Below are 13,585 nucleotides of genomic sequence, written 5' to 3'. Positions count from 1 at the left end.
AACATCTAAGATAAAGATACGAGTAACAAGGATTATACCAAGCAAAAATGCAAATTCTCAAGCGGCCGAGCATGTGTTTGTTCTGAGAAAATGTGGCTTCTTCATTGAGATCTGATGTATGTATACTCCTGAATGTTTTCAACAGAAGCAGCAATCCATCTGAGAATCCAAATTATTTGTGCTTGTGTGCATTTATTTAGGCATCTTCTTTCTATTAAATTGGAAGAACTGATGCAGCAATCTATGGACTTCACCGTAGCCTTGGGTGGCTGAAACAAACCGTTGCTTTATCCACAGGGGTAGCTTGTTAGTCGGGTGTGAGGGACTCCGGTTTGATGAGTTGCATGCATATCGTGAGTCCACCAACAAGACCGCAGCGTAGTCATTTATATGCCTAATAGCTCGACCTGCAGTAGCAAGGAAAAGATCATTGACAGAGCCAATAACTAAATGCTATTTCTTAATAAAACTCAAAAAGAAACCACACCGATTGATTGGTTCACAGCCTTCATGCACAAGTTCTCATAGTACTCTTTTCCTCTTTGCTTGCAACTTCTTAAAAATTCGAAGCCAGATTTGCAGTCATCATAAGATATACCACCGAAGGACTCGCTGCATCGCTGTAAGGGGGCTTCTCCTAGTCCTTCTATGTGTTTTACTCTTTCGATCAATTCAACATCAGGGCTTGGATATGGAAGTCCAACCATTATAATGCAACGACCCATACCATCACTTAGATTTATACCTTCAGAAATCTTTCCGCCAACTACAGCTAGGAGTACTGCTCCACTGATTCCTGAAGATTTCGGTGTTCTATCACAACATGCAATTGTTTCTTTGTACTTCTTAAGTACAAGATCGATGTCGTTACTGCTTCTGGGTTCTCTGTATACAATTTTTTTCTTTAGAATTTTTGAAAGCAGTCCTGAAGCCTTCCATGCATCATAAACTCGTCGTTCATAGTCAAACGAAGAGAAGAACACTACTACTCCTTCTGGAACAATTGCCACTAGATTGCAAAGTAGGCGCCCCAGTTCTTCTATCTGCTTGGAAAATAAACCATACAATTACATAAGATAGACATAGAGAATAAATTGGCATTATTCTCTTAAATTAAGTAGCATAACAACAATCAAAAAGAAAAATATGAACTGTGATAGCTATATACAGGATTCTAAAAAAATCTTCTAGGTGCCAAGAATTAGGCCGCTGGCAACAAAAAACGCTCATCATCAAATTGCAGATGATGGAAAGTAACAATTATGTCTAAGACATTAAAAATTCTCAAATAACTATACTCCATTCATGGATACACTAACAGGTCTAAAGTAGCTCTATATGCAACTAGGCCATGAAGATGTAGCTAATTGCAAGCATGGAATAGCTTCAAGCAATGGAAACTATTATGCATGAACATCAAATGAATGGATATGCAGATAGTGCAAGTCTGAAAAATAATGAACTGTGCTGGTAATTCAACAATATATTTTTAGGATTTCTTATATTCTCCTATCATATCTATGAAAGAATTGGTTTTAGCCAAGTTTACTAGTGTCCATTTAAAGTATACGACAAAAAGTAAGATGACCTTAAGACCCCCTAAATTGTTTATCATAAATAAGCTATCATTTTCAGAAAAGAAACCAAGGATTTTGTGTTCCAAGCATACTGAGGCACACCAAGTAAACACTACTGGTCTACCTGGTTACTGATATGTGATCTCGTATTGTACTGAGAGCGTGCTATCTAATCTTGGCATTATGATAGCTTGTTATTGGTCATACAAGGTGAGCGTCATGCCATGCTGACTAGTCCAATTGCTCCACCCAGTGAACAATAGATGACTAAAAAGTTGGAATTTAAGTTAAAACAAGAAACTGACATCCATATATTACCAGCCCTACTCCATGCTCATAATGTCCTGATCACAATCATCCCATCATCAATTAGTCAATAACAAAAAACAGCCCTTTCAGAAGTGTTCAACAAATATAACAATCATATCAAAAAGATTCTTGTTAATAGGCAAATTCAAGGAATGATAATACATGATAACAGTAAAAAACAAGCCTTAATGTCCCAACTTCTTGGGTTGGCTGCATAAATCATTTCCCATCATACAAAACTATGTAGGTCAATATTCCTGGTTAAAGAAGGATGATAACCTATACGCTAGTAATAAGTCCAGGAAGTACCGCAATGTGGTCCAAGTTGAATATTGACAGTTTATGTGATTTGAATATCTCTGTCACAATATTTATAGAGTATGGTAGTCAAATCCTAGTAACCGAACCAGGTCCCTCTAGTTCTATTGAAGAACATCAAGGGATACAGATAGTGCCGAATCACTTTATCTGCTACTTACAAAAACAGCCTCAAGACCAAGTGCCCACTAGCACAAAGATCACAAGATCAGGAAAATTCAACACTAATGCAACTCCTAGAGATTTCTAACACAGACAGCTAAATACATAAGTGCCAGATCAAGAAACACATGTCAAAGTCATGCTCAAACAATCAACAAAGAACCTAAAAAAAGAGGAACAACAAAAATCGGCACATTCGAGGTGGTGAATGACTCAGTTCACTATTCTCTATGGGTATATACTTAAAACTATATGCTATTACATTTCTCATTTAAGCTCAAGGGAAATTAAAACAGAATGTCTTATAACTTGAGTTGCACTTATAAAATGCAATGGATATATGAGGTATCACAGGTCAGTTTACTTGAAAATAAACTTATGACAACATTTTGAAATAATAACGGACTTTTCCATGATCTAAATATAATAGAATTTGAGTTGCATTACTAAATGCAATTGATATATAAGGAACTACAATTTACTTGTAATAAATTTAAACACCATTTTGAAATGATAATTGGCTTTTCCATGATCTGTATAATTTGCATTCAGTGCTAGTCTAGTCACTTTTTCTAGGTTACCAACAAGTGGTGAACAGTAACTTACACCACAAAGTTCGTTGGCTATATCTTAGATAATTATAATGTGTTGGCCCTTTGTATTCCTCAATAAAATCCATTAACCAAACCTTTTTGTTCATTCATAAATGAAAGTGCAGTGATGTTGTATACATCAACAATATTCATTCCAGAGTGGCATAAACCTTTCTTTCATGAATCAGTCACAGTTTAATTATTTCAATAACATTCATTTAGACATTACATATTCATAAGAAATACTATCAAACAGCACGTTAACTTTGCAATAAACATCTGCTTTGAGCCTTCGGTTCAATATAGCATCTAGCATTCAAATAAAATCAACAGAAATATTACAACTATTGTTCCATCAGTGAATTAGAAATTATAAGACTGAGAGCAAACCATGTTCAAAGAACTTCTTGAATTGTAACTGAAATCAAAATTGATGCCTGATGGTCCACGAGAAACTGAAATGGGCAAAATACTCTCTGGAGGGACAATATGGTTGCACGTGTAGAAATGCACTTGTTCTAGTGACAAGCTAGGGAAGAGACGTACTCTTGTCTCTTCAATAGGCTGGAGTGTCCCCCCAGCCAGAATAACAGCATATGATTGATCCAAAATCTGCAGGAAAAAATTTTAAGTTAGGTTGCTACCGTCAAAACAGTCTTTGTATTTTTTTTTTTAATTTTAGTGGACCTGGGAGAATAGACCTCAGAAAATATTCTCTCTCCAGAAAGCATCACAAATTTAATGTATTTTTCTTCTCTTTGATCAGCAAGTTTCAGTCCTGAGAGTAATATTCTTCCATCTCTATCATTGTTTCCCAGTGAAATTATAATATCAGCTAATGCCTGAAAGCCAGATAAGATGCTTCCTTCTGTATCATTGCCCTGACTATCAGAATGAATGGAGTCTCTCTGTAAGCCTGCCAATTTAGTTCCATATCCACTTACCTGAAAGCCAATAGGGTCATCAGCTGGGAATAAAATCCAAGGATAGATGGATGGCACTAATGTGGTACCTTGTAAATTATTTTGCTTTCTTTCATATATCTGTGGAGTTTCACGAAGTTGATGTTGTCAATGTTAAGAGAAAATAAGAACTCATTTATCGTCATCGAAGTATCACCAAGTTTCCCTTTCAACTCCTGCTCATTTCTGCAAGAATCGATACCATGAAATTGAAGCAACAGTTGAAGGAAGGACCGAATTAACATGATAAGTGTCTGGATGTAGCGTCGATTTCCTGCTCCCAGACGACCTCGAAACTTGTCAAGGTAGAACTCAAGGTTGCAGAGTACTTGCTTCAACTGACAATAGAATGAAATCAAAGAAGTGATTTTAGCCTTGTTGTGTTTAGCCAAGCATGATAAACACTAGTTAGATTAATAAGTTGAAGTTGCCAAAACACCTGTAACCAGTAACAAACATTAAACAGTAACTTCTATGGAGTTACATAAAGCAGAACACGTATCAAGATTCTATGGATAAGTTGATCATAAAGTCTCTAAGTTTAGCTCTCTTTTTTTTGTTGAAATAGGTTCTATTGTTTTACAATCGCTTGTTTATATCCATCAAACAATTTCATGCATTCGTTCTGGAGGAGTTACCTGCATCTGGGTGATCTTTGCATTGTACATGCTGGTGAAGGAATCAGCTAGGTTGTGGGCTTCATCAATAATTATTATATTCCTCGTCAAATTCAAACCTAACGACTCACGAGCTGACCTCAACAATAGGGATTGGTAGGGAAGCACAACGATATCAGATGAACGAACCATGTTACGAGCTCCATAGTATGGACAGCTCCCGATTTTACTTCCTAGCTGCACAAGATCCTCAATGTCCATTGCACCCCTGTCCTGTACCTCACTCTTGAACAGATTCTGCAATTTCTGCTTTCTTAACATAGGACAACCAGATGCGATCTTTGTGCACCGTGCCTTCCCCTTGTCATTCAGGACCTTCATAAGATTGCCCATTGTATAAGTTGCAGCTTCCAATAATAATATCATTAGCATCAAGAATCAACAATTTGTCTGAATATCATTCTATGGTAGCTTAATTGACTCACTCTAACAATTAGCATGCCAGGAGCAAAGACTATAAAAAGATAAACAATAGCCTCAAGGGGATAAATCATCATCTGCATCATCTTGTCACGTGTATCATGACTAAAGAAAGCTGGCGAGGAGCAGCACCAGTGTATCTCAGAATTCGTAACCAGATAATAATACTAAAGGCAAGTGGTTCTCAAACCGTAGAACCAAAAAGAAAAGGACAAATTGAAACAAAATTTTATAAAATAAATTTCACAGACCTTCATTTTAGCATCTTTCTGGTTCTTTTGCAACTCCAAGCACCGTTCATTGATCTGGTTCGTGTTCCCCAGCTTCAAAACCTCTGGTCACAATCAGATATAAACATAACTCGTGCAAGATAACCTCTCTAAACCAACACATCAGAATACAATCTCACCAGAGTTATTACACAGGTTCTTCCTCGAAGCTAAACAAATGACATTGAGCTCCGAAGCAAAAGCCGTCCTCTTGAACTCCTTCACAAACTGTGACAGCTGTGAATGTGTCCGGCTAGAGAAATAAACCTGTGGCGTCACCTCCTCCTCTTCTTCCTCTTCATCGGCCTCCTCATCGCTGCTGCTCCAATTGGAACCCCTTCCTCCCTTCCTCTTCGGTCTCCCAACGCCATTGCCCATCCCCTCTTCTTCGCTCTCGTATTCCTCCACCAAATACTCCTCTTCATCATCCACGGGCTCCACAGGGATCTTCTTCCCGCCCATTGGTTTTGCAATCGACGCCTTCCTGTCAAAATACCCCAACGCAAAACTATTTCTTCTTCTCGGAATCTCTTTCTTATCCGCAGCAGTGACGTCGAAGTCCCTCATCCATTGGGGTTCATCGTCATCACCACCATGGTTGGCTTCACCGGGATCTGCATTCAGCGTCGGGGGACCGCGACGCGGCTTCGGTTGCCGCTGTTTCCTCCTCTGGTCAACGACCCACTGCATGACGCCGCAGATGAGGCTTAGGGTTTTACCAGTACCTGATCCCAAATCAAAGAAGGGTCGTCGGGGAAGGAATCCATAACAGGTCGCGATGTGGAAACGGAAACCGACGGAGATGGAGAAAGCAGAGAGTTGAAAGGAGTACCGGTGGGGCTCTCGAGCATGGCGATGCCGCCTCCTTTGTCGAGGAAATCGTAGAGAGAACTCATGAAGTCGGTCTGGATCGGATAGGGCTCAAAAGGGAACGCCGGGAAGTCGCGCCGCGGCGGCTTCGAATCCTCGTCTCCCATTTCGCCCCCCCGGTCTCCTCTCTCTTCCTCCTCCTCTTCTTCCGCGTCTTTATTTTCCCGCGCTGTTTTCGTAGGTTCGACATGAAGACTATATATCATGTTTTTATTTAGATATATAACGGACGTTATAAATCCCTAAATGTTATTTATATCAATCAAACTGATATGATGCAGTAACAAATGATATCCCGAATTCTCTTATCTTATCTTGTTAAAAACAATAATAAAAATAAAAGGTAGACAAATTGTATTATGATCAAATTAATGAATATTGATCGGTATATATATACGCGTCCGATTTAGTTTAATGCATGATTTAATGCAACATAAAAAAATTCTAATCCAAAATATTATTTTATATACTTTCACAAAGTATATTAAACATAAATTTCTTAAAACTTCAAATGCTCTTTTTTTAAAATTATCTATCAAAATACAACCAAATAATCATTAAAATATATTGAAAATATATCAAGAATAGCAAGAGAAAAAAAATTAATAGGCTTTGATGAATGCAAACGGGTAGAGAGTCAATCATAACTAATAGGATTTGTGAATTTTAATTAATGTTTTATGAGAATAGAAATCCCAATTTAATAGAAAAAGGTTTACTAGTGGTTGAGGTAGAAATGATATTTGATGGAGTTTCTATTCCATTATATGTTACTTCCCTCTCATATATTAATTATTTTTTATTTTTTATAAAAGGTAAATAACGAATGCGATATGATATGCGACGACTAATGAACTGCGTGAATACGGGGGAGTAAAATTGAAACTTTGCGTGGCCAAATTCAAACCTTCAAATAAGAATAATGCGTAATCGAGGACACCTCCCGTGCGAGGGCAAAGAAAAAGAACTCTCTCGTCGTCTTCAGACCAGAAATCGACCGTCCCAAAATGCGAAATCATGCGCTCAAGGACCACCAAACGCACAGCCCCATCGATCTGAAAGCTTTGATCTTGCTCGTACCACCGTCCGATTTCTAATTGCCCAAATCTCTGTTTGATTTGGCTTGCGCTTGTTTCGGTCGACCTATGTTCCTGTCTTGTTCCATCGGGACCGCATCGGATGACCCCATCGAAGATACGGCAACATCGATCGGATGCGGAACGCCGCTTTACCCGATAAGAAGCGGATCGTAACCCGTTCATGTCATCCATTTAAACCGCATGTGGATCCACATAAAGATACCATTTGTCAGTCTCATTAACAGATCTAACACAATATATCTCTTCCATGTGCCTCACCAACTGTGTGCTGTTCGACAGACGTCTCCATGTGACCCCTCCAATAGATTAGAACGGAAACTATTCATGATTTCTCATGTTAATGGCTAAAGAACAAATGACAAACGGTTTATAGAACAGAAGCAAACTTGCTTTTACGTATTACACCATCAAATAAGAAGCAAACAATTAATCATTTATCCCATACAACCTGAGATTTACTAATTGCATTGGAAAGAATACATCAGCAGCAACGAATCATACCTACTACTGTTGCAGTGTGACAATCTGCTATTTGTTGGAGCTGAGCTGACTACAAGAAGTGAAGCTGTAAGCTAAGCAGAGAAATATCATGGTGAAAGTAGTTCCAGGCCTGCTTTCAGATCCTCCAATGTTATTGTCACTAAACCATCAGTGTCGGTGCAATCAAAATCAAGACGAAGATCTAAGTTTTCACGAGCATTTGCAAGCAATGGACCAATTAAACCCCCATTCATCTCCCTCCTTTGTTTATCCGTCGTCTCTCTGTCGATCAACTCTGCAACGGCTTTGACGCTACAAGATGGGTGGAGCTTGAACCCATACAGTAAACTATTCTGATCTTGGTGGTCCATTTTGATATGAAGAATCTGAGCAAGTTCGGTGGTGTTGAAGTCGTCGAAGTAGAAGAACTTGGTTACCCTCCGACAGAACCCTTCGTTCGATTGGATCACACGTTTCATTGGCTCAGAATACCCGGCAAATATCACCACCACCTTTCCACTGTCCATCACCGACATTATTTCTTCGAGTGCCTCTAAGCCATAGTCCTTGTCATCTGCTTTTTGCATTGGAATCAATCTGTAGGCTTCGTCGACGAAAAGTATTCCTCCCTCTGCTTCATTTATCTGGGAAAAAATAGTTTAATGTAACATTAGGATGTTTGATCCAACAACTTTAACACAGCACAGCCCCCAAATTAGTGTAAGAAAATCACATTTTGACCAAATCTATGTGAATACATCTTACATTTAAACAAAACACACTACTAGAAGAAAATTGTGATGGGCAACATAAATGGTTCATGGTGCAATAGAGGGTCGATAGAAAGAAAGAGAAGCAACTTAAAGATCTTTTTGTGCATCGAGAACTACAGATAGAGAAATTAACAGGCCATTTTGTGATGTCAGGTAAATAACTCTGAAGCTAATATCTATTGCAAAATAAAAGTATATATACCTTGCGCCTAGTCTTTGGTCCTGTGTGCCCCACAAATTCACCAACTAGGTCGGTCCTTTGCACTTCTGTTACTTTGTCAGTAGATAAAATGCCCACCATGTGAAGGAGTTTCCCAAGAATCCGGGCGACCATCGTTTTGCCTGTCAGATATCAGAAGCATTATAAGAAATCTTTGCGATAATCAAAGATAATAATTTGTAGTTTAAGTGATCAACACATTCAAATGCATATACATTTTCCCCGAAAAATGTATTATGTTTCAGAGAAAAGAGATTTAGGATTATTTTTTCTTAATATTATGGAGTTGGCCCTTTCAAGTTTAATTCACATCAAAATTACACATAAAAGTCAGATTGTTAAAAGAGATCAACTCGATCAGATGCCTTCAGAGCAGCATATCCAACTTCTTGCCAAAATGGAAAGTTGTATCACATATTTTGCAACTTACGGACCAGAGCCTATCATAGTATTATGTCTGGTAGCAAGTACCTGTTCCAGGATTACCAAGGAACGCCATATGTGGAGGCCTTCTTGGTGCTATATTTAATCCCAATGCCCGGCGCTTCTCATCAAAGAGCATACCCCTAGCCCATCTACACAATTGCATTTTGAGATCCTGCAATCCCACAATATTTGAGATAGCTGCTTCAAACTCAGTCATTTTTGCTTTTGCCTCGCTGCATGACTCAATTGCTTTTCGCTTTCTTTGCTCCTCCATATGCTGACCAAGGAGTCCTCGAAGTTTCTCGCTAGAAGCACCATCTGAGAGATGATTTAAAGGGGTCATTCCCTCCTATCATACAAAGAGTACAGTTAGATGTCTGCTATCCACATGCTCTTTCAAGATATTTCAAGATAATCCGACAATGCTAAATAATGAAAGCTTACATTATCTTTGACACTACAATCAGCATTATATTCTAGCAATGTGCTCACTGTAATGCTATCTTCTGCTCGCAGTGCATGCCAAACAGCCAAATGTAATGGAGTCATTCCATTCTGAAATTGACATAAAAAAAATAAAGGTAAGGGAATGTCAGTGCACAAGGATAGTAAACCAGAAACATATGGCAAGGCAGCCAAAATTATAGATCTGTAATCCATGACTTGGGAGAAAAATGAATAATGCTGTTAAAGAACTTGCATTGGCTTTTGCCTCAAGAGAAGCACCGTGTCTGAGAAGCATCCTTGCTGATTCACTGCAACCATTTTTCGCTGCCATGTGCAATGGTGTTTCACCATACTGCAATCAGTATGCACTGATGGGCGTTAACGAACAAATAGTTTGGTAATGCTTACACTGATAAGAAGAAATTATTTCTCTCAGCCTACCATGTTCCTTGCCTCCAGCTCAACTTTCTCTGGACCTTTCCACTCAAGCAGGTACTTGACGATACTAGTATTGTTATATCCAGCTGCCACATGAAGTGGTGTTTGTGCCATCTACAAATAATCAGAAACCTCGATGAACATAAGTGTTGCAAGAATAAGTAGCACTTGTGGTAGACAATGTGATCAACAATTGGCAAGACCTAAACTAAGCACGCCTAACCACAAGAGTAACCTGACTATCAAATGGCAACATTAAGTACATTGATGCTTTAAGTAATGCATAAGGTGAGGTTCTGAAAAGATCCAAAGGCTTATAGTAACCATTTTGCCAAACCAACATCGAAAATAAGACAATGTGCTAATCATCCGAGATTTTAGAATAACACTAACTTATAAGAATTCTGCCCCAAAAGCATTCTCTACCAACTGATGAAGATTATTAAGAAGAACATCCACAAAACCCAAATTCCAAACCATAAACAAATTCACAAAAAGCAAATTTAGAAAGATCCCTTGAATTTGAACGTCAAAACCAAATTTCCCCAAGATAAAAACAGGTCACGGATCAAGAAGTTAGAATAACAATTTTCTATTTTATTTTTCTCAAGAATTTAGCAAGATAAGAAAAAGTTGTACATATGAAACTAAAATTTTGAACGGTTAACTCCTACCGAATTGAGATGTATGATATATGTTTTAGCAGCTTAAAAAGAGGACAGATATATCAGATGCATATATTGATCTTGAAAACGATTGAAGAATAAACGAAAGCAACCACTTTTGATGCCTCGGCAAAAAAAAAGTTCAAAGAAATCATTCAAGCACCAAATTGCTTGAACAAAAAGATAAAATGAAAAAAAAGACAAGAATTTTAACAAAAGCGTGGAAAAAGACAACAAAAAATTTAGACACAGCAGAAGCTTATGAAAGCGTCGAAGCGAACGAACAAATCGGCAATAGAAGTTTCCATGTAACTAATTTTATTCGATCAAAAACAGGTAGCAATAAGCAGCAAGAACAATGAGGAGCGCGACACGGTCGACGACCAACAACGAATCTATCGAGACAAAGGGCGACCGAGGACGAGAAGGAGAAGGGGGCGTACGACAGCGTTCCTCGCATTGAGGAGCGACGGGTTCTCCTGGAGCCGCTTCTGTACGCCGATGAGGTCCCCGGACTGAGCGCAGCCGTGGATGGTAACCGCCTTGGCAGATCTCGACCGCTGATCGTGGCTCCCCGGCATCCTCTCTCTCTCTCTCTCTCTCTCTCTCTCTCTCTCTTCCTCTCCCCCTCCCTCTCTCCCTCTCTCTGACACACACGGAAAAAGAAAAGGAGTAGAGAGGAAGGGAGAAAGGGAAGACTGCTTTCTCTGCCCTCCACTTGTTGGAACGCACCAAAACAACTGGAGATGAGCGTGCACTATTTTTTTCCAGCTGTCGTAAATGAAAAATAATATATTGATTTGTAATTGCATGAATCAATCCCATAATACAAAGTTTTAATTTTTCTATATTTGAGAAATCAATACTGTCTCACGAAAATAAATAATCACGGAATTTTAGACACGAATATTATTATTAGCCAACCCATCGGCCGAGAGTTGGGTCGGATTTCGGCCGGGTTTAATGGGCTCCAATTGGCTCAGACCTCAGAAAATTCGACGAACCACGAAAGCAATCAAGGAATTTTAGACATTAATATTATTATTATTATTATTATTATTATTAGCCAATTCACGGAATCATAAGCTCATGGAGTCTCCCTTTTGCCTTACGGTTTCAGCCCCGTTGGGATCGCAACCAAATTGGTTCGATGGTTTTACCGATTTTTTATTTTTTTTAATTAAAACTAATAATTTCGATCCAAATCACTGGTTTCATAATTAAAAATAAATAAATCAATCAATCAAACGAGTTGGACTAAGAAAAATTACCACTTTGCCCCTCTCAATGACATATAAATGATTTGTCTTTAGGGATATATTTCTATTATTTATAATTTTAAAAATATAAAATTTTTAAAATTATGAAATTAGAATAACAATTTCAATTCTAAAAAATTATGACCATAATCGGCTCGTCGAGGTTCAGTTTTAGTTTTTTACTTCGTTCGGTTTTATTCAAATTAAATCTATTTTTATGTTATGTTTTATTAAGAAGTATAAAAAAAATAAGCCAATAGATTCATATACATATATATATATATATATATATATATATATATATATATATATATATATATACTATATGTCACCTTTTTTTATATATTAGATTCAATATTTTAATTAGCATTCAATTATTTGTGAAAGTTTTGGTATTTGGTTTTTTTTTTTTTTTTTTTTTTGCTCTTACGTGTAACTTTTCTTCTATTTTTCTAATGACTTCAATTTTAGTTTTCGTTGATGATGTAAGTTCATTTTGTCAGCTGTCATCATCCCTCATCATTTATATATATAACAATATATATTATTACATCATATTGTTCTCACCACTTTACTTACATGAGCGACCCTCTCAAGATCATAGTGTACAATGATATTTACAATATACTTCGTACAAGAAAACGCCAAAGCCGGATCGAACACCTTCCTACCCTTCTGATCCGACACCGCTGTCGAGCAGCTGATGGGAGCCGAAACATCCATTAGCTCCGCAACCAGCCGCCACCCACGGTGGTCTGCATCGGATTGGCTTCACATACGAAGAACCGGCGGGTGCAACGGACTGGTTCTCCCACGCTAATTTCCTCGGAGAGGGTGTGTTCGGATCGGTGCACAAAGGGAAGCTCGAACATGGCCGAGAAGTCACCGTCAAACGACTGAAACGAGAGAGCCGGTAGGGCGAGCGCGAGTTCCAGGCGGAGGTCGACGTCATCAGCCGCGCGCACCACCGGCATCTCGTCTCTCTGGTCCGGTGGTGCATTACCAGAGGCTGTTAGTCAAGGCGATGGATTGGCCGACGAGATTGAGAGTTGCCTTTATTAGCATAAAATCTATAATCATATGCTATATTACGATATATACCTTTCTTGTTTCTTTCTTGTTGTTCATAAGAATAAAAAAATTTATGTCAAGATTAAAATTAAATAAATTTGATCTAACAATATTACGATATGTACATTTCTTGTTGTTCAGAATAATAAACCTTATCTGATCTATAAGCACTTCATCTTCGGATCTGAAATATCAATCTGAAATGAGAACTAGATCATTCTCCTCTCTTCCTACGTATGGCGCTGCCGCTGCTTGCCCACGGCCACTGTGGTGCTGCGGCTTTTCCTGCCTGCGAACAGCGCGCACGGCTAGCCGCGACTGTTGCCAGCACGCGGCTGTTGCGACAATACCTGCCTGCGTGCGATCACTGCCACCGCGGGGGCTACCTCTGCCCACGAGCGACTACTACGATGGTTCCTGCCCACGCTTGGTTGCCGCTACCCGTTGTCCACGAGGGTAGTGCCTATCGCCATCTACGGCCACCGCCCTTCCGCAGGCGCCTTCTACGGGCGCCACCATTATGCGTGAGGGCGATCGTCGCCTTCACAT

At 38.8% G+C, this 13,585-nt stretch overlaps 2 protein-coding genes across 2 annotated transcripts; both read right to left on the bottom strand.

Moving 5' to 3' along the window:
• Positions 1–58: 58 nt before the first annotated feature.
• Positions 59–6,302, bottom strand: LOC103988399 (uncharacterized). Its single transcript, XM_009406932.3, has 9 exons — positions 6,120–6,302; positions 5,428–6,012; positions 5,270–5,352; positions 4,560–4,913; positions 3,972–4,259; positions 3,661–3,903; positions 3,350–3,571; positions 488–1,043; positions 59–407 (listed from the first exon to the last, which is right to left on the bottom strand). The coding sequence occupies exons 1-9, from the start codon at positions 6,262–6,264 to the stop codon at positions 193–195; spliced, it is 2,691 nt and encodes an 896-aa protein (XP_009405207.2). The 5' UTR covers positions 6,265–6,302; the 3' UTR covers positions 59–192.
• A 1,261-nt stretch (positions 6,303–7,563) lies between these two features.
• On the bottom strand, positions 7,564–11,425 carry LOC103987777 (uncharacterized). Its single transcript, XM_009406176.3, has 7 exons — positions 11,150–11,425; positions 10,045–10,155; positions 9,857–9,955; positions 9,601–9,711; positions 9,202–9,505; positions 8,713–8,852; positions 7,564–8,381 (listed from the first exon to the last, which is right to left on the bottom strand). The coding sequence occupies exons 1-7, from the start codon at positions 11,285–11,287 to the stop codon at positions 7,845–7,847; spliced, it is 1,440 nt and encodes a 479-aa protein (XP_009404451.2). The 5' UTR covers positions 11,288–11,425; the 3' UTR covers positions 7,564–7,844.
• Positions 11,426–13,585: the final 2,160 nt, after the last annotated feature.

This window comes from Musa acuminata, chromosome BXJ2-6 (assembly GCF_036884655.1).
Source record: "Musa acuminata AAA Group cultivar baxijiao chromosome BXJ2-6, Cavendish_Baxijiao_AAA, whole genome shotgun sequence".
In the NCBI taxonomy this organism is placed as follows: domain Eukaryota; kingdom Viridiplantae; phylum Streptophyta; class Magnoliopsida; order Zingiberales; family Musaceae; genus Musa; species Musa acuminata.
The sequence above is the reverse complement of the archived record's forward strand: the minus strand, read 5'-3'. Positions and strand labels throughout refer to the sequence as shown.

Excerpts from the sequence above, each read along its gene's own strand:
- LOC103988399 (XM_009406932.3), bottom strand. The coding sequence starts at position 6,264 with ATGGGAGACGAGGATTCGAAGCCGCCGCGGCGCGACTTCCCGGCGTTC. Across the intron at positions 4,260-4,559 it reads CAAAGATCACCCAGATGCAG|TTGAAGCAAGTACTCTGCAA; the intron begins GTAACTCCTCCA and ends TTCTATTGTCAG. Across the intron at positions 408-487 it reads GGCTGTGAACCAATCAATCG|GTCGAGCTATTAGGCATATA; the intron begins GTGTGGTTTCTT and ends TTGCTACTGCAG.
- LOC103987777 (XM_009406176.3), bottom strand. The coding sequence starts at position 11,287 with ATGCCGGGGAGCCACGATCAGCGGTCGAGATCTGCCAAGGCGGTTACC. Across the intron at positions 9,712-9,856 it reads CTCTTGAGGCAAAAGCCAAT|AATGGAATGACTCCATTACA; the intron begins GCAAGTTCTTTA and ends TGTCAATTTCAG. Across the intron at positions 8,382-8,712 it reads GACCAAAGACTAGGCGCAAG|ATAAATGAAGCAGAGGGAGG; the intron begins GTATATATACTT and ends ATTTTTTCCCAG.